Source organism: Centrocercus urophasianus, unplaced genomic scaffold, assembly GCF_019232065.1.
Source record: "Centrocercus urophasianus isolate 14NV4802_14NV808 unplaced genomic scaffold, USGS_Curo_1.0 seq_14, whole genome shotgun sequence".
Taxonomy (NCBI): domain Eukaryota; kingdom Metazoa; phylum Chordata; class Aves; order Galliformes; family Phasianidae; genus Centrocercus; species Centrocercus urophasianus.
The window spans coordinates 39823466-39849043 of NW_024884586.1; the positions used below are offsets into that span (position 1 = coordinate 39823466).

At 37.7% G+C, this 25578-nt stretch overlaps 1 protein-coding gene across 3 annotated transcripts in view; it reads left to right on the forward strand.

The window, feature by feature from the left end:
• The first annotated feature begins 1301 nt into the window (after nt 1-1301).
• The window catches only part of VRK1 (VRK serine/threonine kinase 1), a 32810-nt gene continuing 8533 nt past the window's right edge, over nt 1302-25578 (forward strand). The window contains exons 1-12 of one of the 3 annotated variants that reach the window (XM_042814616.1): nt 1302-1372; nt 6974-7135; nt 9044-9099; nt 13561-13630; nt 14048-14135; nt 15243-15351; nt 15493-15585; nt 16561-16693; nt 17896-18016; nt 19091-19149; nt 19334-19512; nt 24939-25032. In XM_042814616.1, coding sequence (XP_042670550.1) covers nt 6979-7135; nt 9044-9099; nt 13561-13630; nt 14048-14135; nt 15243-15351; nt 15493-15585; nt 16561-16693; nt 17896-18016; nt 19091-19149; nt 19334-19512; nt 24939-25032 — 1159 coding nt within the window. In that variant the 5' untranslated portion in view covers nt 1302-1372; nt 6974-6978. The other 2 variants (XM_042814618.1, XM_042814619.1) reach the window with 2 other exon arrangements.

A 25578-nucleotide genomic window follows, 5' to 3' on the forward strand; every position in this document is an offset into this window, starting at 1 on the left:
TGTAAAATTTGAATATTTATTAAATATCTCATTTTATTTTCCATGTTGGCAACTTAAAATGTTTTCATGACTCTAGTAGTCTGATATTAACTAGGAAGGATGGTCCTTTGACTGAAACACTGTCACAGAAGGTGACTGGAAGAGACCTATGAAAATCATCTAGTCCAACCGTTCCACAACAGCAGGTTCCACAGGAAAGTGTCTGAGTGGGTTCTGAACGTCTCCAGAGAAGTCCACAACCTCTTTGGGCAGCTTGTTCCAGTGTTCTGCCACCATCAAAGTAAAGAAATTCTTTCTCATGTTCAGATGGAATATCTTGTGTTCCAGTTTGTGCCCACTGCCTCTAGTCCCGTTGCTGCACACCATGGAAAAGAGCCTGGCTCCATCTAGTTGACATCCATCCTTCTGGGTAAGTGTTGGTAAGGTCCTATCTCAGTCTTCTCTAGACATATGTGGTAGCATCTTCCACTATTTCTGAGCAGTCTTTTTAGTGCAGTAAGATTTGACAGCATTCAGAATGGCTCAAATCCTTAAATTTCTTCAGGATCCCTAGTCTAGATTTGTATTATTCATCATTTAGCCTAAGCTTTCAAAAGAATCATCTCTTTACTATTATGCTGAACATACTGTGTAATGATAGCTTTTGGTTTAAGCAGTACGCACTAAGATTGCGCCACGTGGAGATGGTGGTGTGTCCTTTTATTTTCTGCCTCATCCCGGGTTCCCTGTTGGGAATGCCTCTAAGCATTGTTATGTGCCTGTTTCCAGCTACACAGCTTGGCAGACCAGGTGTGGGAGTGCATGAATTTGTAGCCAAAGAACACCAGGTGACAAGCAAGTCAGCCCCACTACGTAAATCAGCACTTAGTGATTAGACTCAGACGCAAGAAATGGGGACAAGTTGGGAAAACGGAGCAGATCCACACTGGTCCGATGTGCGCACTGGGTCACGGATGATTCCCTCTCGTCCAACCCCTCTGTTACAGAGGACCAGAGAGATGGCTGCCAAGGGCTACTCCGCGCTGCTGTGCTCTTAATCCTCACCAGCAACTGTCCCACACTGGCTTCTGTCCACACTGGCACCGCCGCGCGGCATCAGCCTGACAGAGCCATTCTCCCGCCTTGTCTCAGCTTGAAACTCTTGACAAAAATGCCCATCTCAGAACCGCGAGCCCAGCAATCTCACGAACTGCACCTCCCAGCATGCCCCGCGCGCCAGGAGGGGCGGGCCTGGCGAGCGGCAGCATCCAATGGGAGCGAGCGATACTGGGACGTGAGCGCGGGGGCGGGCGGGCCGCTGGAGAATCGCGAGCAGTGCGGGAATTTCGGACGGCGCGGGAGGAGCGGGAGCTGGGCCCGGGGCGCGGCGGAGGTACTGGGAGCAGCGGCTGCTTCTGGGGGTGCTGCGTTTTCTTCTTCTTCCTTTTACTTTCTTTCTTTCTTTTCTTTTTTTTCTTTTTTTTTTCTTTTTTTTTCTTTTTTTTTAGGCTCTGAGATCTGCTGCGCCTTCCCGCTTCGCTTTCGGCCTTGCCTTGCGTCCTCCGCCGTTCTGGCAGGCTGCGGCCGGGCTCTTCGGGGAGAGTTCCTTCTCCGGGGAGTTCGCGCGGTGCCGGTCCTTCGCCATTCCTCCCGGGGGAGCCTGCCCGGGCCGGCAGGGCGAGGTGAGCGGAGGCTTCCAGCTCCGCAGCTTCCCTGTGGTCTGTGCTGCTTCCACTTTTGGCGGCAGGGCCTAAATGGCTTTATTTCACGTTTGTTTTTTAGTGCAGAGGTGAGGGAGGAGTAAAAGTGTCACCGGCAGCTCCATCACCCGCAGGAAGATCCGTGACCGACGCACAAAACGCTGCCGTGGCTGCGAAGCAGTCCTGAATTTTGCCTTTTAGTAAGCATAGGAGAGCCGCTTCGAAAGTAATGCCTCCTATTTTATTACGTTGGTCTCTGACGTCAGAATGTCGGTGGCATGGCAGCAGTGGTTGAACCTTCCCACCAACGTGCCGTTCCATTTTATAGCCGTGTGACAAACGGCAGCAGGGGGCGGTCTTACAAAATAAGGTGTGTGAATGGAGCAAAGGTGTGTCACTGAATCCTTCCACGCGGAAAAAGTGGCACCCTTTAACATTCACTGATGTTTGCTGAAACCAAACAGTGGGAAAGAGCACAGCAAGGCGGTGGGTAGTGCGTTTCAGCAGTGGGTCACCTCCACTGGTGCAAATTGTTAGCAGTATGACATGCAGGCTCTTGTTCATTGCTGGCGAAAATGCGTAGCTCATGGTAATGACTATGTTGAGAAGCAGGCTTTTGGAGCTGAGCTTCTGCTCTTTTGACTGAGTGGTATGGTGCTCTTTGTGTCTGAAGTTTCTGTGGAAATAAATAGGATGCGTTACTTTCAGAGTTATCTAGGTAGTATTCCTCCTATATACAAACCTCCAAGTCACTGTTCGTCAGTTTTAGGATCAGGGTAGTTGTGCAACAACTGGACCAAGCTGGTTCTGGCAGTGGTTGTGGTTTTCATTCCCTGTGTCTTGCCCTTTGCATTTCTTTTTGAGATGCAATAGCAGACGTGTCTAACTTGTCTTCGGTTTTCAGCTTGTGCTTTAGGTTTTTTTTAATTTAATTTTATTTTTTTTATTATTTCATGGTGATACGTAGTCCTTTTGTATCATTAACAATAATATAAAAACTTCCTGTGTGAGATTTCCTGTAGTTATTGCTGTGTCAAAAGACTGGCGCCCTCTTTGTAGGGATAAATTATCTCCTTAGTTCTCAAGGATGATCCCTCAGTTAGGTTGTCTGTTTTCTTTTTCGCAGGCAGACCTAGATGTCTTGCCATGACTGATGAACATTATTAATAAACACGTACGATAAAGGTGTTGCTGGAATTGCCTGTTCATGAACTGGAGCACAGGTCACCAGCATGCCTTCATACTGTTGGGAGTGAAAATGGGCCCTGTTGAGATCAACAACAATAAAAAAGACAATTTCTAGAGAGTAAAAGGAAGATCGTGAAGAAACCGGTCTGAATTGCCACACAGCAGAAGTACATCCTTCAAAATAAATCTGATTTACGTTAATTACAAAGTTTGATTGCGAATGGACGCTGACACAAATCGAGAAGTGGCTGTTCATGTTTCTTCTAAGAGTTTAATTATATCTAGAATTGCAGCTGCTGCAGACAGCATTTATGAAGATAACAGTACTAATAGCACTACTGGTGCAAAATTGTCTGCGTATCTCAGGCGCAGTTTTTTTTTTTTTTTTTTTTTTTTTTTACAAGATGTTTCTTTAGGGAGGAGAAGAAGAAATAGCCTGTGTGTTACTGAGAATGTTTCAGCGAGAACTTAGGCAAATAGACTTTTGCTGTTTACATTTGTTGGAAGTCAGGTCTTTGTCTAGAACATAGAGTAACCACATAAAATGCTGCAATTTGCAGTCACACACCTTGTTCTTATCGGATAACTTAGCTAAGTGGGATCCTATCTATCTGATGCTTGTCTAATAGTGTAGTACTTGGCATCTATGGCAACCTTTTCAGGGAATTCAGATGGTAACAGACACAAATGAACTGAGCTTCACAATGCCTGTTAAATAGAAAATATTTGCATTTACTGATGGGGAAGAGTAATTGAGATGCAGGAAAGGTAAAGGTAATTTTTTAAAATGTAATTTTAAAGATAATTCTAGGGAAGAGTAGATGACTCTATTCCAGCTGTTGAAAGTACAGGTAGGCAGTTCTACATTAGGTTTGCAGGTTTATAAGTTTCCTGACAAACACCTCACGTTTGCTGTTTTGGGAAAAACATGTAGAATGGCAGAATTTGTACTACAATTTCAGAATCTGATTTTTATTTTTATTTTTGCTATCAATTTTGTTATTGTTTTCTACTTCAGTGTGGAAAGATTTTGCAGCCTGAAGGTCTTTCAGCTTTTAATCAGTGGAGTGTCTTTGAGTTGATCTATCCAAATAAATGTGTGGTCATTGCTTAAATATTTCAATGGATAACAGCTTTTTTTTTTTTTTTTTTTTTGTTTTTTTTTTTTTTTTTTGTAAAAGAGTGCTTGCATAGTCTTGTGGATGCTGCCTTTGAAAGTGATCAGTGTTTGGCACCTCTGGCCTACTGATAGTTTGACCAACTTGTAAGTAGGCACACTGCCATCCTAACAGATGGATATGAATATAGACAGCCAAGAAACCATGTATGTGTATCCAGTGTACTTGTTAAGGGCAGAGATCCCAGCTGGGGATGCTCAAACTTATGTCCATTTTCAATTTTTGTTTTTATGGGTAAAGGGAAGTCATTGTTAATTTTTTTTTTTTTAACTAAATACCTTCAGGCCTTTAATTATTGACTGCATTGAATGATGACAATAACCAAAAAGAGAAATGCCAGCTCCTTCCTTAACACTTTTGTGGACCTATTTCAAGTGAACTTAATTCTCTTCAAAGGGAATCCACTATCAACAGAATCACTGTGAAAGTCAAGGATACTAAATGTATCAGTACTTCAGTTTGACTGGCTTGCTGGCTTTATTGAAGAAGATGCTGTGAATTTTGCTTTTACTGTACAGTGGTCTGTCCAGCATTCAGGCACCCTAATTCCATCTATCCAAGTCTCTCTAGAATTATTTGCAGTAACTCTGAGGTCATGTTGCAGTCTTTCCACTCCTCTTTATGTCCTCTTCATATCTCTCAAATTGTTATCTTGAGACCTATTTTCTCACTTGATATGGCATTTTTTGTATCCTCTAGAATATGATAGTGATCAGAATCTTCATGTGTATCTGAGTCCATTGGGTAACTGCTGATTCCTGCAGTTTTTTTCCTTACCTGTGTTAGTTCAAGAGTTCCAAACTTTTCTTATTTTCCCCTTACCTCTTTTAATGGCTTCAGTCAGTGCTTTCTGATAATTTTCCTTCCTGATTTGGATGTCCTGAGAAGCTGCTTGCCTTGTAGGCCAGTATTAATACATTGCCATTCCTACCTCTCTTTCTTCTGGTGCTTTGACTGCATCACTTCCCCATTTTCCTGGTCTTAGTTGAATTTGCATTTGATGCTTGAAAGTCTCATTTTTCTTCTGTAGAATAGCTGGAGGAAGAATCTTCCTCTAAGACAGCATGGTATATATCCCATTGAAAATGGAGAAGAAAAAAAAAAAGACAAGAGGATAGGGGTGAAATTATGAGCAAAGTTAGTTCTAAATTTTAAGTGTAGAATGTCAAAGTTGTTTCTTGACTATGGGGAAAAATGTTACTGTATTTAAATAAATGGAAATGTGGAAAAGTGATGCTGATTAAAACATCCTATGATGAGGAATCAAGTGCACTGTAGGTATCAGTAGACACCAGTCTGTTCCTGTGGTGTGGGTGTTCCACAATACTGCTTTGTTGCAGTTAGTTGTTTCATCCATGTAGGTATTCAGGAGTGCCTCTCAGGTTAAAAAGGACCCTGAAGAAGCAATACATTTCTTTCGCCTAGAATCATTTGCCTTTTCACTTTGTTCCTATGTTGAATGGCTACAGTATCTGCAGATTTAGGCAACGTATCTGGAAATACAAGAGCTAATCTTGTATTCAACATGGCTTGGACTGTTCTCTTTGGATGTTGTGTGGTGGACATTATTTGGGGAAGGAAAGTTCCTGAAGGTATAAATAATTGAGAAAAGGTCCTTTTAGAGGGTGGAATGCTTTCAGAACAGCTGCTACAGTTATGTGATTTTTTTAATTATTATTATTATTTGGAAAACTGAAAGAAGATCTTTAGGACTGCAAGAAAAAAGTCCAATAGAACTAAAAGAAGAATGCTGATGTTAAGAAATGCATTTGGGTTAGGGTTGTTGTATTGATTACCTAAACTAATGAGGAAAATTAATTACATAGTCTTTTCTATCCAAAAGTTTCTTGAATTGTGTATTAATATTCCTTCCTGCTTTCAAGCAGAACAAAATGAAAGTCCCAACAGTCAGAACTACACCTTTTATGAAATAACTGAGGCTGTTAGCATACCTTTCATCTTCATCAGGTAGTGGGAAAGGTCATGTCTTTGTAAAAACAAATGAAAGTACTTTCAAGTAATTTGAGCTTGTGTGCACCTTACCTTGGTGCGCCCATGCATTCAGCACATTTTTTTTTACTGACTCAAAAGCTGGCTTTGTGAAAGAGCCCAAACATGCATTTAGTCATAGTGAGGTCTGTTTTGCCTTGTTGGTTCCGATGAGCTGTTATGTTACTTCTAGAAATGCTGCTTGTCTGGAACCTGAGGTTGGAAAGTTGCAGCAACGTTAATTTTACATCTGTAGTCTCCAGACACTTAGTTAGGTGTAGCTTTTTGGTGATCTATTAAGTACTGTCCTGTGAATAAGTAGACGCCCTCCTGTTGCTTGCAGTTATGTAGCAGAATAAAATAATTAACAGTTTGAATTTTTTCTCATATTTTCATTCAGATAGAAGGAATCTCTGAGAAATGCAAATGTTACTGGTTTGTTTGCTGTGGTGTAAATATTAATACCTGTCCCTATTATTACTGAAAACTTGGACTATTTGACATTTCTTTGCTAAGCAAATTAAACTCCTGGAAAACTGATGAGCTTTGTTTCATTAGTTTACTTTTTTCTAAGTTCAGAATGAAAATCAGTTGTGATCAATTTAGTATAACAGATTCTGAAGTTTTTCTATTGTGTGTTATACAAAATCTTTTAATAGTTTTCTCATGTGAAATTTTTGCTTTCAGATTTTTTTTTTTTCTGAAGCCTGGAAAAATTTGCCGGTTTTGTTTAGAATTCATGCAAATGAAAATACTTACTGTATTTCTTGTAAAGTATCTTCGTGGCAACAAATTAAACAATCTATGTAGCAAGCCATCAGAAGTGAAAGCAAGCATAAAGCACTGTCACACAAAATAACATGAAAATAATTCTTGTCAGCACGTAATCCTTGCTTTTGTCTATTTTTCTTTCCCTTCATCCCTATTCCCCCTCTGCAGTGAAGATGCCATATATTAAGAAGACAGCTGGAAAAAAGGCCCCTGCAAAAAGGAAACTTGCTGAAGTATTTGCTCTGGGGGAGGTTCTAACGGACACATCAAGGAAAGAATGGAAATTAGGTGTTCCTATAGGGCAAGGAGGCTTTGGACGCCTGTACCTTGGTAAGTCTGTTGACCTTTGGTATTAAAGTGAGATGTTTATGCTTGTTCAAAACAAGGAATAACTGTCCCTAAGTTAGAAACCCAGAGAATCTTCGACTTACTTTTTTGGCTAGAACCATGGCTTAGTTCATGTTCTTAGAAAAAACTGACAGGAGTGCGGAAATGGTTGTTGTAAACACTGAGTTTTAAGAGATTCCAGTGGTAATTATTTTTTCTTTTTTCTTTTCCTTTAGTTGTGAAAAGATAGTTGAATATTTGTTTTAAGTAAAGTTTTGGTCAGGCTGGAAGAAGGGATACTAATGTGAGTGTACTTATCTCGTGAACCAAAACCTCCGAAGCGTGTTCTGTGAAGGCTACTGATAGCAATTTGGCCGTTTTTGACTTCTGCGTTGATACTGACTTCTTCACTGCATTGTAAACTGATGCGAGTCATGAACTCGCATGACATACTTTGTCATGTTCTCAATGTTCAGAACAGATTGTAGTGTTGGACCTTACTGTTTAAAGCATCAGAACACCCTGTTTTACAGTGTTGTTTATTGAATTCAGTGTAAACTTTTGTGTGTTCCATAATTGGTATATCTGTGTTTTGAACAAATGAGTAGAATTCTCAAGGATAACTCAGAGAATCAAAAAACCTTGTTTTGCTCTTAGTCATTTTCTGAACAATTGTGAAGGGATAAAATATAAGGTGATCCACAGAATCACAGAATGGCCAGGGTTGGAAGGAACCTCAAGGATCATGAGTCTCCAACCCCCCTGCCACATGCAGGGCCACCAACCTCCCCATTTAATGCTGGACCAGGCTGCCCAGAGCCCCATCCAATCTGGCCTTGAACACCTCCAGGGACAGCAGTGCACTCTGGCAGCTCGGAAGGCAAATGGTATCCTGGGCTCCATCAGATGAGGGGTGGCCAGCAGGGACAGGGAGGTGATTGTCCCTCTCTACTCTGTTCTTGTGAGGCCCCACCTGGAGTACTGTGTCCAGGTCTGGAGCCCTCAGTACAAGAAAGACAGGGATCTGTTGGAGAGGGTCCAGAGGAGGGCCAAAAAGATGATCAGGGGACTGGAGCACTTCCCCTACAAAGACAGGCTGAGGGAGCTGGGCTTGTTCAGCTTGGGGAAAAGAAGGCTGCGGGGTGACCTCATTGCAGCCTTTCAGTACCTAAAGGGAGCCTACAAACAAGAGGGGAATCAACTGTTTGAAAGGGTTGATAACAGCAGGACAAGGGGAAATGGTTTTAAATTGAGGGAGGGAAGATTTAGGTTGGATTTCAGGGGGAAGTTCTTTACGAGAGAGTGGTGAGGTGTTGAAACAGGCTGCCCAGAAAGGTTGTGGATGCCCCATCCCTAGAGACTTTCAAGGCCAGATTGGATGAGGCCCTGGGCAGCCTTGTCTAGCATTAAAAGGGGTGGATAGTAGTCCTGCATGTGGCAGGGGGGTTGGAGATTTCGTGATCCTTGAGGTCCCTTCCAACCCGGGTCATTCTGTGATTCTTTCTCCTTTTGTGACAGCTATCAAAAGCTTTGTGCCCACAGTCACTTTTGGATAGGTAACATGACAAAAAAGTAGAGACAACGTTTTTTTTAATCTTTATGCTCTTGACTCTGTGTTCATCACAGTCCTAGAAAGTGAAGGAAGTGCTATTGACTGGGAAAAAGTTTTTAAATAATAGATGAAGAAAGCCTTTATTTAGTAAACTGCCTTTTCTCAAATAGAAGGGAGTATGGACCATGTCCATACAAAGTAGTCTTGCCATATATAGCAGTTCATTTGCCCAAGTCTAAGGTACTGATACATGCTTATGTCAGTACTTAATTGCTCAGTCATTTCTTCCTGCATAGCAAATAAGTACATGTTTTGTGACAGCTTCCTCTCATATTACTAATATACTTTCTTTTTAACAGCTGATGTTAATTCTTCAAAGTCGGTTGGCAGTGATGCACCTTATGTTGTGAAAGTGGTAAGAGAACATTTGAATCTTTACTTCACAAATTGAAAATGCTTCAAAAAACATGTAATTTAAAACATCTTCTCACTAAAAATAATACAGTTTCACAGTGTGTTGTTGAAATGTGCGTTGTTTAAGTCTAAACCAGAACTGTGGTGATACAGAGGAATTCTGAGATACAGAATTCTTGTGTATAAGAGCTGAATGGTGGAACATCAGTAGAGTTGAAGAGTTCATGAAATGGGTCAGATTCTGTTTTGTTTGCTGCTTATTGTAAATAGCCCAAATAAAAAAAAAAATAATTAAAAAAACCTGAAATCTGGATAGCTTTTGGACAATTTCTGTGATTCAACAGTGAGTCTGTGTGAACTGTTGCTCACTGGATGTTGGTAAGCTGACAGATGGCTTGGGAGTGGAAACAGCAAAACGTTGATTCCCAGTGTCCCCACAGATATAAAGTTGTTTAAATATCTTATGATAAAACACATACGTATTCTATTTTCTAGTGAATTAAAATGTATGGAGGCGTGATTTTTTTAACCTAGCAGTTAGAAGAAACAGTAGTGTTGGCTGGTAGCTCATATTTTAGTCCTCTGAAGTAAATCTGCAGGTCCTTTTTATTAGATAAAATAGTCTTTTGTTTTAATATTAAGGTAACAAACTTGAGTTAAACTTAAGTTAAACTTAAGGTTTAATTTGATTTAACTATAATGCTGTTTTCCTACAGTAAATATGTAAATTTTTTTTTTCCTTGAATTTTGCTGGATTATTTTGTATAGATCCTGCTGTTATAAAACAATATTGTAAAATCAATGTAAAAAGAAAAGAAAGGAATGTGGAAATGGTCATAATGAATGGTCTGGATCTGCTGTCTTGGTAGTTTTTGGCCCTGTGATGAAAGTAGGCATCAGAAAACTCTACAAGAACTTCTCTGTGAAAAGTTTGTGTTTCAGCACAGTTCAGAAGTGTGGCAGTTTGATCTGAAATGCTTTACTGTGATAGCTTGCAACTTATGCAAAGATGTTATATTCCTAACTTTTTCCCCTCAGAATTAAAATATGGGGCTAATTAAAAATAGTTACATTTCAGTTGTTATTTGCCTTTAATCTTGATATTAATATAAGTTGTCTACACAGAAATTGTAGGGTGCTTTGACAGCCCAAGACACAGTTGGTGGTGACTCTTTCTGAAATGTTGCCTCTTATTTAAAGGAAAAGAAAAACAAACTCTGCATACAGTGCAAGTGTCAAACTACAGTGCATTCAGTGTCCCAAGGAGGGCTACAAATATGGTGAAAGGTCTAGAGGATGTATGAGGAGCAGCTGAGGGCCTTTGCTGTGTTCAGCCCAAAGCAGAGGAGCTGAGGGGAGATCTCATGGTGGCCTACGTCCCAGAGCAGGGAGCAAAGAGGCAGCGCTGAGCTCTGCTCTGTGTGACAGTGATGTGGAGCTGCATCAAGGCAGGGCTTGGTATGGGTTAGGGAAAGGTGGTTCCCAGAAGGGTGGTTGGGCACTGGAAGCTCTTGGGCTGTTGTATGGTGGTGTCCTACCTTCTACCACTGTCAAAGCAAGGAGCATCCATTCTGCCTATTCTGCTCCAAGGAGCAGACACTCAAGTTATCATCAGCATTTTGCATCTGAGGGGCAGTGGCTCCAAACACCAGGCTCATGCTGAGCTTCGACAGTTGAAACTGATGAAGTAGAGAGCCAGTTTGACTTGCTTGTAAAATCATTGGAGATATGTTATTTTATGTTGTGCGTCATTTCTGACACCTTCTTTCCCCAAGGTTCATCTCCTTTTCTTCCTTCTACTTTGGGCTCTGACAATAAGAAGAGTTATGAAAACTTTTGGTTTGATTTTATGCTGGATACACTTTGTTGCAGCCATTTGTAAATATCCCCATTTCTAATCTCCCTATTGACCACTTGCTTTTAATTTGTGTTTTATAATTTTGTGTTGATGGCAATAAAGAGTAGCCCAGTTTTGTGCTGCCCTCACAAATGACCCATAACATATTATGCCTCTACAGTGTAGTATAACATGACTATGGATAAGGGTCTATTTTCTAATGCCTGGCTGATTCCTAGTTGATCCAAAGCGGAGTGGTTAACAGCTTTGAACAATTATTAGTGTTAAACAAAATATGTGCTTCTGTAATAATGTTCTTCAAATTAAGCTATTAAAGCTGGATGGAAATTGGCTTAGTCTTTGACATATCCTCATAGTATTGATGTCTGAGCAGTACAAAATGAATTATAGCTTTTATTTAAAAAGAAATGCTTTTTAAACATGTGGACCTTTCAGATGTCATTGTTCAGGAGTGGATGCAGAGTTTAATAATGCTCAATTAAATTGCTGACTTACAGAGATTGGAATTCTTAAAATACTACCTGAAGAAACTTGTTGAGTTTTGACTTGTTCTCTGTAATCTCTTCCATTATATCTTTTCTAATTAGAACTTAATTTCAGTTCTACAAGTGGTGTGTTTAGAGTGACTGCGGGCATAAGTTGTAGAAATTTGTGTTTAAAGTCTTTCTGATCTTAGTGTGTTGTAAGATAAGTAGTATGGAGACAGTGGATATAATCATGTGGTCCTTTTTAATACGTTTGCTTGTCTTAATATAGAACTAATGATGTTATAGGGAACAGCATAATAGTCAACATAAATGTCTCTTTTATGGTTAAATAATTTCCTCAAGTATGACAAGATTCCATATTTTCAGCATTTATTCTGACTAGAGAATTTTTTTTCAGCAGACATGAGATTTGATAATTTATTTAAAGATAACTGTTTTAAGAATTGTTAACACCTACAGTTTTTCCCTGAATTTTATTAACGATAGCATTCTTCGAACATAGATAAATCAAATCAAAAACATATGTAGACTTTATGTTCTCATTTAGAGTACTAATGGAATATGCTGTGTGGAAACAAGTGAATAGGTCAGGTAACATTCATCCAATATGACCAAAATAAAAGAATTCAAATGTTAAACCCTTCTCCATGATCTATAAACTACTTATAATTGATATGTATTCATAGTAGATAAGTTGAAGCAGTTATGCATGCTCCAAAGTTTCTGTGCATATATCAATAGGTTGCATTGTTGTTTTTTTTTTTTCTGGTTCATGGCTCAGGTCTAAAGCTTGGTTGCACAAGAAGGGGTCGGAAAATGGTTGTCTTGGTTCTGCTGTTTGTCAGAGCAATGCTGCTGCAGAAAGTGAGGTGAAGATAGGCTTTTTAACCATGTCCAGGTCTAGGACTTGTGCCTAAGCTTTATATTTGGTCTCATTGTGACTGGTTTTCTTACTCTACCTGTAAACCAATAAATCAGATGCACGTTGAAGGCCTTGTTCATCAGCATGTTTGATCTCTTTGCATTACTTTCTAAATGTTAGACAGCAGTAAACCTTTAGTTGCTGTGGTGTAGTCTGACATTTAACAGTTTTCTGGATTGCTGCGTCTACATTTAGAAATTACACTCTTAACCATTTGAGATCAGTGGTGTATATCTTGAAAAGTTTGTTTGTCATACGATTGTAGACTTTCCGGTTGTCATTGCTGGTAATCACATAATTTGGGTTATTTTATTTTTTTTTTAATGTTTGATGTTTCAAAATGGATGTTTTCACTGTGAAGGAATGAGTTTGGGCATAGGAGTAACCAGACTAACATAACTTGCTGAAGCTTATCTCAGAATCAGTCACTTAAGTTGAAGAGTTGAAGTCATTTTTCTTCTTTTTCTTCACTAACTTTTGAAAATGTACAGTTAAGGTACTTGGATACCTGCAGTTCTTGAAGTATTTCAAAGCTTTGGTGTTTTCAGACCAGTTTCGCACTTGCATTTCACATGTAATATTTAGCTACTATAGCCTGTCCAAAGAAGATTAAACTGAAATTCATTGCATAAGGGTCTACCTTGCATTTAAGCTAAAATCAAAATAAGTGTAGATCTTCAGTTAGAGAGAACTCATGAAATCTTACGTGACTTTTACCTTGATCACCTAAGGTACAAAAGGCACAAAATACCTCATGTTCAGCAAGAATTTAACTTTTGTTGAGGTTTTTCTTTCCAGTCATTTCAGGTGTTATTTAAGCTCAGTAATAACTATTGCAGCTGTGGCAATCTGACTTTAATTTGGGAAATCTGAGATAATAAATGTTGCTTAATGTCTTTTCCTAAACTGTTACTGCCAATTACTGGTAATATTTCTATATGTTTCAGTTGTTATTTTTTTATTCTTCCTTGTTATAGGAAAGAATTTTGATACCTTTACTGTTAAGTAATTTGTAATAGAAATAACTTTCTAGAGCCAATCTTACTTTATTAAAAAAAATCATTCTATTGAATTCAATATTAATATGCTTTTAGAGGGTGAAGATAGTTGTTTTTTTTTTTTTTTTTTTCTAGCTCTTAGTGCTAATGCCTAATAATTACAGCAGTTTTTAACTAATTTTAAATTGTCTTAAAGGAACCCAGCCAGAATGGACCTCTTTTTACTGAGTTAAAGTTCTACATGCGAGCTGCTAAGCCAGATGAAAGTAAGCAGTCTATTAAAATGTTTTTAATGAACAACAAGCACTTAGGAAAATGGACTGTACAGGAGTAATGTTGATCTTTAAAACAATCCTTTTAGATAATTTTCAAAATTATTTTTAAATGATTAAAAACACATAGGCATGCAATCTCCAGGCATATGGTAAATGCATATAGTAGAACTAGAGGGTCTGGTAATGCATTCTTTATAATGGTATCAATGGCATTGTCTAAATTGAAACCTTAGTTGTATCTCTGTCCCTATAAATGATGCATTGTTCATTTTCCAGTACAACTGGCACAGTAGTTTCCATAAAATAAGCAGCTCACATGTATACAGAAACTGTAAGTGATGAGTACCCTCCTTCTGTGTAAACTCTTCTGATGCAAATTCATGAACTTACTTTTATTTGTATTTTCAGTTCAGAAGTGGACTAAGTCCCATAAACTGAAATATTTAGGTGTGCCAAGATATTGGGGTTCTGGCTTGCATGAAAAAAGTGGAAACAGGTGACTATATCTTTTGTTGGCGTATACGAGGATTTATTTTATCAACACCCACCATCTGTTTTAACCTGATTTGGTTTAAGATGTATTTTTCACTTATCTTAGTATTGTTCACTTCCAAAATAAAAATTCATGAAAGGGCATGTGTAAGGAATGGATGAATAGATACACAAATGAATTAGAAACAGTGTAGAGTATATCTTAGTTTTCATTTGTCTCAAATGTTGCTGGAAACAGTAAGGCTACATATATGTGTATGTGAATTAGAAGCTGTTCATATGTGAATTAAAATAAAATTTTATTTTGTATATCCATGATTATTATGACTAAAATTCTTCAGGAATAGTTTTTAGCATTCTTTCTCACAACAAGTATTTATTATTTGGTATTGAATGATCTGCCTCTTTATAAAACCTGGCTTCCTAGTGAACTTTCCTTTTATTGCTATGCCATAAAGTTTTACTAGTTCTCTGGCAGTATGTTAGGTTTTATCTTGTGTAAAAATTACTAAATTTTGGAAGACAAACGTAAATATAATAATGTCTTTTTGGAGCAAATTTTTGATTATATTCACAGTTGAGTATGTAAAGCTCTTTTGTGACTGTGAGCTCTTACATTAACCACTTTGGCTGTAGTGAGTAATGTCAGTGCATCTTTGGCAAAAGAGACTTATTTTTCGTGGTAGGCCAAAAGAGAGGTGGTAATAGATTCTAAGAAACTAACTTCTTAAAGTAACAATGTTCAATCACTTGGTCGTTTAGAAAGCAAAAAAAAAAAAATTGTTTCTGTAAGTACTTGGTGCTTGGTTTTACCTATGGTGAATTGCAATATTTTCCTGTCTGAGTATGGTATCGTGTAACCAGCTGGGCATAAGAACAGACACTGTTCTTTTAAATGGGCAGACGTGATTAGCTCATGCAGAAAAGCTAGTAGTATATATCACTGTATAAAAGAAATAAAAAGATGTATTTCCTGTAAATGTGCTTTCTTTGAACTTGCAGCTTATCTTCTGAGATGTTTTCATTCAGTCATTTGTACAATTAACACATAGATAAAATACTTTACAAAGAACAACTTATTAACTTTGCTGTTTTTTTTCCTTGCACTTAGCTATCGGTTTATGATAATGGATCGTTTTGGAAGAGATCTTCAGAAGGTGTATGAAGAGAACGCAAAGCGATTTGCTCATAAAACTGTACTTCAGTTAGGCTTGAGAATAGTAAGTTAAAATTTCTTTTTATTTTTAACAACCTGGCTTCCTTGTGTAGCTCGTTCAGTTAAATCACATTTTTGTGCTGAGTACAGGTCCTCTGCTGGGTGGAGCTGGGTACTGCATTTATATTACTTTTTGTTTTGTTAGCTTGATATCCTGGAATACATCCATGAGCATGAATATGTGCATGGAGACATCAAGGCCTCAAACCTTCTTCAGAGTTACAAGAACCCTAGTCAGGTATTTCTGATGCATTTTATTCATGTTTTAAACCTTCTGTTTGACAACACGTGGAAGTGCTTTGAACCGGTGAAATCTAGCAGAAGCTCATTTTTAAGAATGTATGTAGTAACATTATTTCTGCTTGACATTTATACCTAGTTAATATTCTACGATTTTTTAATGCAGTTTGCTGGACGGTTATCAAATTGACTATTTGCCCTAAATAATAATCTAGAGAAGCTCTCAAGATTAAAAAAAAAATTTGACTCTCAAATAGGCATTTGCAGGTGGAAGCTTAAAATTATATAGCACACCAGTAAATCATGTTTGCCTGTCTGCCTTGTTACTTTGTTCCTTTGTTCAAGAAATCCATCAGATAAGTGTTCTGTTAGTTGGAAAAATTGGTCTTTAAAGTGTCGATTGTTCCACTTGATTTACAGAAATCTCATTTTCCTGCGTTTGTAACTTTCTTCACTATTCAAAAAATGTGTATTAGAATTTCAGAGTTGAGTGTTTCTTGCCCAAATTTTAACTCAGGTAATAAATAAAATGATATCAGTTCTCCTAAAGTCACTGATGTCAGTGAGGGATAATGTGAGAGGTACATAGTAGTCAGTATTGTTTAAATAGGGTCAACTGACTTAAAAGGAGGTAGGACAGTAAGTGAGAGAGACAGAATAACTCTGAACACTGAGATTTGGTAGAGTTTTTTTGTTTGTTTGAAATGAAATGAAACTTGTTGGTTATAACTGACTGTTTTGCTGTCATTGGCAAGAAATGCTCTTCAGATCAAACTTCAATAGGAAAAAAAGAACTTGGCATTGTTTAAAATCCCATGTAGTGATCTCAACAAAATGAGGATCACTTAAATGAACAAAGAGATAATTCTTCAGTCTTTTTAAGAACTGAGAAATAGTTGGGATTTAATTTATTATTTTTATATTTTTGTATTTATAATTCTTTAACCTTGGAATTCTTTGTGGAAATTACTAGGTGTATTTGGTGGATTATGGGCTTGCCTACCGCTACTGTCCTGAAGGAGTTCACAAAGCATATAAGGAAGATCCTAAAAGGTGTCATGACGGCACTATTGAGTACACCAGTATAGATGCACACAAGGGTGTGGGTAAGGATATAAAACTTTCTTCTCAGTGATAAACACTTGTGCATCCTTTTAAAAAGAAATACTTAAGACTTTGCTGCATTGTTTTTAAATGACCAGGTTTCTGGAGCTATTAAAAATTCTCTGTGGGCTATATGAACATACTCCTTTTGCTAAGCTTATTGACATTTGCTTTGAAGGTAGTTTTCTGTAGTTTTAAAAGCAGCTTTCTTAAACAGATTCCCTTAATTTATGAGGTCAGTTAAGATATTTAGTGTACTGCTTTTTGTTAACTAGGAAGAAATGGAATAGTGGTTATGAGATCTTGATAGACAAACCGTTCCTGTTTTCAGGAGAGAAATCCTTTATGAGTGTGAGCATTGTTCCTTCGTATTTGATAGAGATGCACAGTCTTCACAGATTAATTTTTAGATGATGTTTTAACAAAGCTCTTTTATTATGGATATTAATAATTGTGCCTATAGTCATTTAAAATCAGAAGACAAGAATTTAAAAAATGTTGACTATTGAAACATTTGTGTGAATATATCTTGTTTATTTCTAGTGGATATCAGTTTTATTTTCTTCATTCTTATTTTTTAATTAGCATCAAAATATGTCTTGCAAAAATGTCAGATTTTGAAAATTACCTCAAGTCATTTTGTCCATGTTCAGTTTCAAGCACAGAACAGTTAATCCTGAATTGCTTATTTATCCTTTTAAAGTGTAATTTGTATCCAATATATGAGGTGTTTTTGTTTTGATGAGACTTAAAAATCCAGTATCTTTTTGTTCTATATTTGGTTTTCAGGCCGCTTAAAGTATTTCAGCACTATTATAGAGAAGGAAGTAAAAACTGTTTTGAACAGAAAGTCAGTCACTTCAGTAGCTTGTTCAATTTTTTTCCACAATCTGAGTACTTAAAAAGCTTCCCAAATTGGGATAACTGCAGCATGTCATATCCTTCAGTAGAAGAAGGAGGTTGATAAAGGACTTGAAAATGAATCCTTCCAGATGCAGAAGCAGTGTTTTTTTTTTTTCCTTTCTTACTTTTGCACACTTAAAATAAATAACAGATTCAGTAGCATTACACTGTTAGCAGTGGCTTTCTATTGTCTTAATGCATATACGAATTTTAACTCGTTCAACTCTGCGTGATTTTTCATTTCTTTTTTAGCTACCTTTACAGATTACAGATCTTTTTTAATCTATGTGTATCTATTTAGCACCATCGAGACGTGGGGATCTGGAGATCTTAGGTTACTGTATGGTTCATTGGCTTAGTGGCCATCTACCATGGGAGGATAATTTGAAAGATCCAAATTTTGTCAGAGAGTCAAAGATCAGGTGAGAAACTGCTTCCCCCCTTTTTCCCCCCTCTTTTTGAAATAGAAATCAAAATATTTTAGTGGAGAAATGTTTTGTGCTTTTGGAATATTCCCTTTTGGTCAGTGTGCTGTTTTGTATATGCCTCAACTTCTTTTTGTTGCATACAATGCATCCTTGATTTATAGTAAAATTTTATTTGTACTGTTGTGCTGTTTATTTGTACTGTTATGCTGTTGTATTTTGCAAGCAAGATGCTTACTTATCCCCCAGTACTGTTGCTTTAGAATACAACCATGGTAATAGCATAAAGCACTCTTATCAGTATGCAGGTGACCATTAATTATGCTTTAGAAAAAGAGAACTGAAGCATGACGTATGAGTAGCCTTAACAGCATCATACATTGAAGTCAGTGGCAGAAATGAGACCTAAAAATGGATCTTTGACATCTTTGAGCATCACTCCAGTTACAGGACTACTAAGTGGTGGTGTTTTTTTTGTTTTTTTTTTTTGCCTTTCTCCCTCACTCTTTTCAATAGTTTTTCACTTTCCCCACTAATCTTCCACTCAAACTTCTCATATAAAGAAGGTTGACCCAGCACAGCAGTTTCTGTCCTATAAAGAAGTATTTGTTACTTGGCTTTCTTCCCTAATTTTCACACTTTTTCTTCCATCAATGTTAGCGATGTTTATTTTTGTCTTCCTCTGCAGTTCTGCCCCCCTTTTCATTATTGCTTTGGCCCAGAATCTGCTCGAATAATGTAGCTAGAGAAATAGTCCTCCAGCAAGAAGAAATAAAGGCACTGGTATGTGAGATTTTGTAGTGGAACAGCGCTTTTACAGCAGTCTTCTACTTGCTGACTTTTGTAAGAATTGAAACTGGTGAACAAAAACTGGCCATATTTCTGGTAGCCTTTGTGGCACTCGTTAGGTTCTCCAGCCTGCACTCCTGAAAACGGCTGTACTAAGTCAGACCAAAGATTTATCTAGTAGTGTTTCCCATCTCTGACAGTGGAGCATCATAAAGAGTGTCAGTACGCTGTAAGTTTTGAAACTTGAAAGAAATAATAGTTTTGAATAATTTCTTTTTTCAGATGTAGAGATAACATTTCAGAGTTGATGGACAAATGCTTTCCTGGGAAAAATAAACCAGGTAAGAGGAGCTATTTTAAATTACAGAGCTTAATTTTTTTCTAAAATGTGTTGTAATAAAGTCATAATGAGTTTATAAAAGCAACTTCAAGTAAGCAGCATAACTAATGCATGTGTAACTTCTCATACTTCATGGTAGAAATACAGAAACATACAGAAATTAACCAGAAGTACTATTTCTCTAGATGAAATAAGGAAATATATGGAAAAGGTGAAGCAACTGAGCTATGAGGAGAAACCTGTGTATCCACATTTCCGAGAAATACTTCTGCAAGGACTCAAGTCCATTGGGCAAAAAGATGATGGAGTACTTGAATTTGGCTTGTCAGAAAACGGAGACGTGCAAACGAACCCTGTACAAAAGGTTTTTGTTTTCTTAAGAATTTGACAATTTTTAATGCATCTTATGAGCTAAATGGAAAAACTAGTTATATTGGCAGTAGGTGTCATTACTGCATCAAGTGGGAAATAAGCGAGTAGTGAAATGTTTATTCGAGTTATACTCATTTCTCTGACTTAACTGCACTAATTGTTGTGAAAAATTAATCCAGAATGATGTTTGTAGGTGTACTTTCATATCAGATAATGGACAAGGGTAACTTCCGCTATACCAGGTTGCCCTGATCTTGAACACCTCTTCTCTGTTAAATCTATTCCAGTGCCTCGTAGTAAATCTACTCTCTTTGAGTTTAAAATCATTACTGATATCACTGCATGCCATTCTAAAAAGTTTCTCCGTTATTCTCATAAGCCCCCTTAAGTATGAGGGCTGCTCTGAAAGTAATGCCTCCTACGTTATTGTGTTGGCCCATGACATTAGGGGCGGATGTTGGTGGTTTGACGGTAGAGGTTGAACTTTCCCACCAGTATTCCGTTACATTTTGTTGCCGTGTGACAGATGGCAGCAGAGGGGCAGTCTGACATAATGGCATTTGTCATGGAAGCACGTATGAAGCAACGGTGCATAATTGAATTCCTTCATGCGGAAAAAATTGCACCTATTGACATTCATCAACGCTTGCTGAACGTTTATGGAGACCAAACAGTGGATGTGAGCACAGTGAGGCAGTGGGTGGTGCGTTTCAGCAGTGGTGACAATGACCTGAAAGACAAGCCACGTTCCGGACGGCCATGCACAGCTGTCACACCAAGAAATGAACAGTGTCTCAATCAGCTCATCCACTCAAATCTGGGGATTACAGCCAGAGAACTCTGTACGGAGCTGAATATTGGCTTCAGTGCACTGGCAACGATGGTATGTAGCTGAGAACTTGCTCTATCAAATAGTGTTAATTGTGCTCTCTGGATTTTTGTAGTTTCAGTGGAAATAAATAGGAGGCATTACTTTCAGAACAAGCTGTTTAAAGGCTGCATTAAGGTCTCTCTGCAGCCTTCTTCAGGCTAAAAAAAAAAAAAATAAAAATCAAAGCTTTCACATCTGTTCATAGGAGATGTGCTCCAGACTTCTAGTCATCGTCCTAGCCCTCCTCTGGGCCTGCTCCACAGCTCTGCATTCTTTTTGAGATGGAGGCCCAAGAGCTGAATGTATTGTTCCAAGTGGGGTCAAAAAATGGCAGAGGGTGAGAATCACTTCCCTTGACCTGCCACACCTTCTGGTTTTTTTTTTGTTTTTTTTTTTGTTGTAGCCCAGGATACATGTGGCTTTCCAGCCTGCAGATGTGTGCTGTTAGTCAGTTTTTCTTCCACTGGAACCCCCAAGTCCTTTTCCTCAAGGCTGCTCTCAGTTTATTCATCGCTCAGTCTGTACTCATGGCTAGGATTACTCTGACCAGGATGCAGCACCGTGTGCACTTGTTGAAGTTCATGATAGTAGCTTCCTTTCCAAAGGATGTTCAGTGTTTTAAATACAGTTTCTTATGCCCCTTGCTACTGATGCTTACGTATTGAAGTCACAATGATGTAATGTTATTTATGAACCCAAATTCTAATGGTAGCCTGGTAGTATTTTGTTTCTCGCATTTAAGAAGCCTTCAAACTCCAGACTTGGACTTAAATTTGAATGCAGTGTAAAAGCTTTTTAGAATACGACTTGCATAAGATATAAAATGATTTTTAATAACAATAAAAAAAGGGCCAGCAGTTGAATAATAAATATCCTCTACTTCAAACTGATAATAAATACCCTCTATTTCAAACTGTATTTATTACCTAACTACATATCTTAAAAAGTGGAGAGTTCATTGGTTTCTTTAGCATGAACCAGCGAGTTGAGAATTAAGAGAGCTGCCGTGAAAGTAATGCCTCCTATTTTATTATATTGGCCCATGACTCCAGAGGGAAATGGTGGTGGTATGGTAGTACAGGTTGAACCTTCCCACCAGTATTCCATTACATTTTGTTGTTGCCATGTGACAGATGGCAGCAGAGTGGCAGTCTGAGAAAATGGAGTCTGACGTTGAAGTATGAAGCAAAAGTGTGGAATTGAATTCCTTCGTGCAGAAAAAATTGAATCCATTGACATTCACTGATACTTGCTGAACATTTCTGGAGACCAAACTGTGAGAGCTCTGAGAGCAATGAGGCAGTGGCTGGTGATTTCAATAGTGGTGGCAGTGACATGGAAGCCAAGCTGCGTTCTGGATGGCTATGCAGCTTTTACACCATGATATGAAGAGCATCTCAATCAGCTCATCTACACGAATCAGCTAATGTTGGTGACTATGTTGAAAAATAGTGCTTTGTAGCCAAGAATTTGCTCTATCAAGTAGTGTTATTGTGCTCTGTGCACCTGTAGTTTCCATGAAAATAAATAGGAGGCATTACCTTTGGAGTGACCTAAAGACAAAATTTCTGCCCGTTTACTGTTGTGATTGGGGAAGAAAATGTTGTTGGTTCTTGGTTTTTTAAGATGTATCTCCAGATTTTCTTTCTTCGTTTTTGCCCAGTGAACTTCTCAGTTTCCTCTGGCTGAACTTCTGTGGCTTTGGTCTCATTTTCTGTGGAATTAAGTGTAAAGATTTGTCCAAAAGAAGAATTTATTAGCATAAATTCTTTTTTGTTTGTGGATCAACATGGCTTGAGTGTTTTGGAAAAGCAAGCAAACAAACAAAAAAACCCCAAACCTGTTTAATGGTTGACTGGGTTATTTGCTGAATATGTTTGCTTGCTGCAGAGCCAACATCTATGACCTTTAATATCCTTGTCAAGCAGAGATGGCTGGTGAACGTTTCCATTGGAATAAAACTACCCAAGTCTTATTTCTGTAACCAGTATCAGTCAAGACCAAAGTGTATAGTAATAGTTCTCCATGGGTTCTTTTGTGCTAGCATTGGTTAGTTTTTACACTTAGACCTCTTTCTGTACTTTCCCCCACTCCCCACCTTTCCCTCACAAAAAAAGTCTGTGCTAGTTGACAGAGATCTGAACTACAGAATTGCTGAACAATTAGGTAGACAGAGGGAAAAAGGAAGAACATAATATACTAATTAAAAATATTTGTTTTTTTAACAGTGACAAGAAGCTTAGCTTGATGACTTTTTGAAAGATGAGCACTCTCTGTGATCCAAACTGTTAGAAGCTGCTTTCTGTAAAGATAATTTAGCATTGATTAGTAGCATCTTGCCTCAGAAAACCAGTATCTTTCACCACATTCTGAATTTCTTTTGGCGTGATTGAAGTCTGATTTGGAAAAGAAAAATGGAGTCTGGCTTCCACTTCTGAAAAGATGTTGACCTGTATAGCATGGAGTGTTTGTGACGTTTTGGCTGTACCGATCATTCAGTTCTGCTAAGTCTTCAAACACCTACTTTTCAGTTCTTTTAGGGCAATCTACTGTAATGCTGTCTTGAGTGTCATTTGGTGTTCTGAAACTTTGGTATTTCCTAACTAGATGAGAATTTCTAACTTCAGTCTAATTGTTAGGATGTAGGATTCTCTTGTGTATTCAGGTTATGTAAGTAATTGAGCCATGATGTGCATTGTTCATTGCATATAAGCGTGGAATCTCTTTCTCCAGCACTGGTATCTGGCTAAAATGCACAGATGCCTGCTATGTTAAAGGTTAACATTTTGTTTTCAGTATCACGACTCTAATGACTCAAGTTTTCCCAGATGCTTAAGTAAATGAAACACAGTCCACAGTTCTGCTGGTGGATTTTTTTTTTTTTTTCTTTTTTCATTTCTTTAAAATACATGCATGTTGGTTTGATTGTGTGGTATTTTGTGATAGTTCTGGCTGAAAGAAAACTTGCAATCCTGTGTATTGAACAAAATATCTGGAACTCTATACTAAATTATTCAGGGCAGGGACTGCATGTTACTTTTGTTTGGTACCGAAGAGTTGCTGGGAAATACTGGGAACCAACTGGGAAATGTGGTTTTTAATTTAATGATGGGCCTCAGATACACAGGTGTAGCTATTGTTAGATGAATGCAGCCTGATTTCTATTACTATGTAATTCACCTGCATCGAGATTAAGAAACCATTTTTATTAAATAAGCTTGGAAACAAGATAAATGTATTTTGCTTTTGTGTGGCATATATTGGATATCCGTTTTTCTGATGAGCATTTAAAATGTTTTCTAGTACAATTGCGAGGAATGTATTATCTCTCACATAAAAGCAGTGCAGCACTGAAATAGTCTTCCTTAATTTTGGTCAGAATGAACAAAAGTGTCTGTGTTTATTCCTGCCTAATGCATCACAAATCTGCTGACATGCTAACCTTGGAGTCTTGGCTGGCGGTAATCAGGCCTGTGCACCGGCAGGAAAGATGTACCTAATGCACTCCATCAGTGCAGTTTGCATATGGAAGTTCTCACAGGGGAGCTGCCCTGTGCCAGCTGAGGGTTACCTGCCCACTGCAGTTATTGTATGTAATTATCGAACCAATCTGTTCAGCCCAGCAGGGTTTAGATGGTAATCATGAAGCAACACTTTGGAAAGGAAAGATGTAATGCACTCTCCCCTTCTCTCAGGAGCCACGTGAAGTTGTAACCACTTAAGAAGCTGTATTAGTAAAGCTATAGTCTTACACAGTTTGGGGGGAAAAAATAAGTAAACTCTTTTAGTGTTCCTCAACTGTTGTTAAATCTCTGCTACAAATATAGGGCAGCTAATCCTTTGCAGAAATGATACAGGTTTTGAATGAAATATTTTCTTAACTACCTTACGAATAGTTTGCTAAAATAAGATTAATTGTACTACACAAATGACGGAGACCAGCTCAAGAGCCAGGTCTGTTTTGCTTAACAGTCTTCCTCACACAAATAATAAGGTTACTATCAATTTAGGGATTTTAAGATAAGGTACGTTGAGTAGAGTTGAACTTCTCTTTGGAATAGAACTTATCATTGCTATTAGGTAAAAATAATAACATACTGTTAGCAGATGTTATCAACTTTTAAGCTGTGCAAAGCAAGCTTTCAGAAGCCAGAATCCAGATAAACTTGAATTTAGTGATGTATAATTGCTTAAGGAAAAGCCATTAACATAAACTTGGGGTAAAATGTTTTTCTGTGTTCTTCGAGATGCTTTTTCTGATGAATCCATTTGTAACCATTTAGCCAATGTAAATAAAATAGATGTTTATCATAAAATCTTACGTTTTCATATATGAAAATTCCAACTGATGTGATTTGTAAACAGGAGAACTGAACTTTTAAACTGTTTGTTGCTTAGTACTGGTATTCTTACATTGATAAATGAATAGGTGTCCTCTACAACTGATAGCTTGAACTATAGGAGGAAATGATGGTTAAAATTGTAGAATATCTTGCGAGGATAATGTGTCTTATACTTTCTGAGTTCAATTGCCACTTCATTTACAGAAAAAAAGAAAGGCAGCAGCTGCAGCCAATGAGAGCAGTGAAGCAGAAATGGAAGATGCAGGAAGTCCAGAAAAAAAGAAGCGTGCTTCTTCCAGTAAGTCAAAAAATCATTCTAGTACTCTAAAAATAAAGCGATTGTAATAGACTCTACCTCAAAACAAATCTCCATATTTAAAAAAATAATTGATGAAGGTGTATGGCAGAATGGAAAAATAAAACATTTCAGAAGCAGTGATATCGTTAAGTTATGGAATTACTCCAGTGTATTTACTCAGTGTGGTACAAAGTACAAGTAATTAAGCTAGTGTTGTTCCAGAAGGTGACACTGCTCTGTTCATTTTCAGCTGTTCACATTATGGAACAGCAATCATTAAAATCTCTGATTATTTCTCTTACTTGAATGCCTTTTGAATTGTTGATCTCAATTTATTAAGAACTTTCTAGTCTGTCAGAGGCTGAAATAATGTTAATTAGCTAGATTATACTTTCTTTGAAGGAAATAGTAATTTGACATGATGCTGACTTTAATTGTTTGCTTTAACATTTTATTGAAGGCCTTGAAACAATTTTTTAGTTTAAATTCTGTTGACTACTTGCTACTTATGATTTGGTGCATGTGAGCAGAACATACACTTTTGAA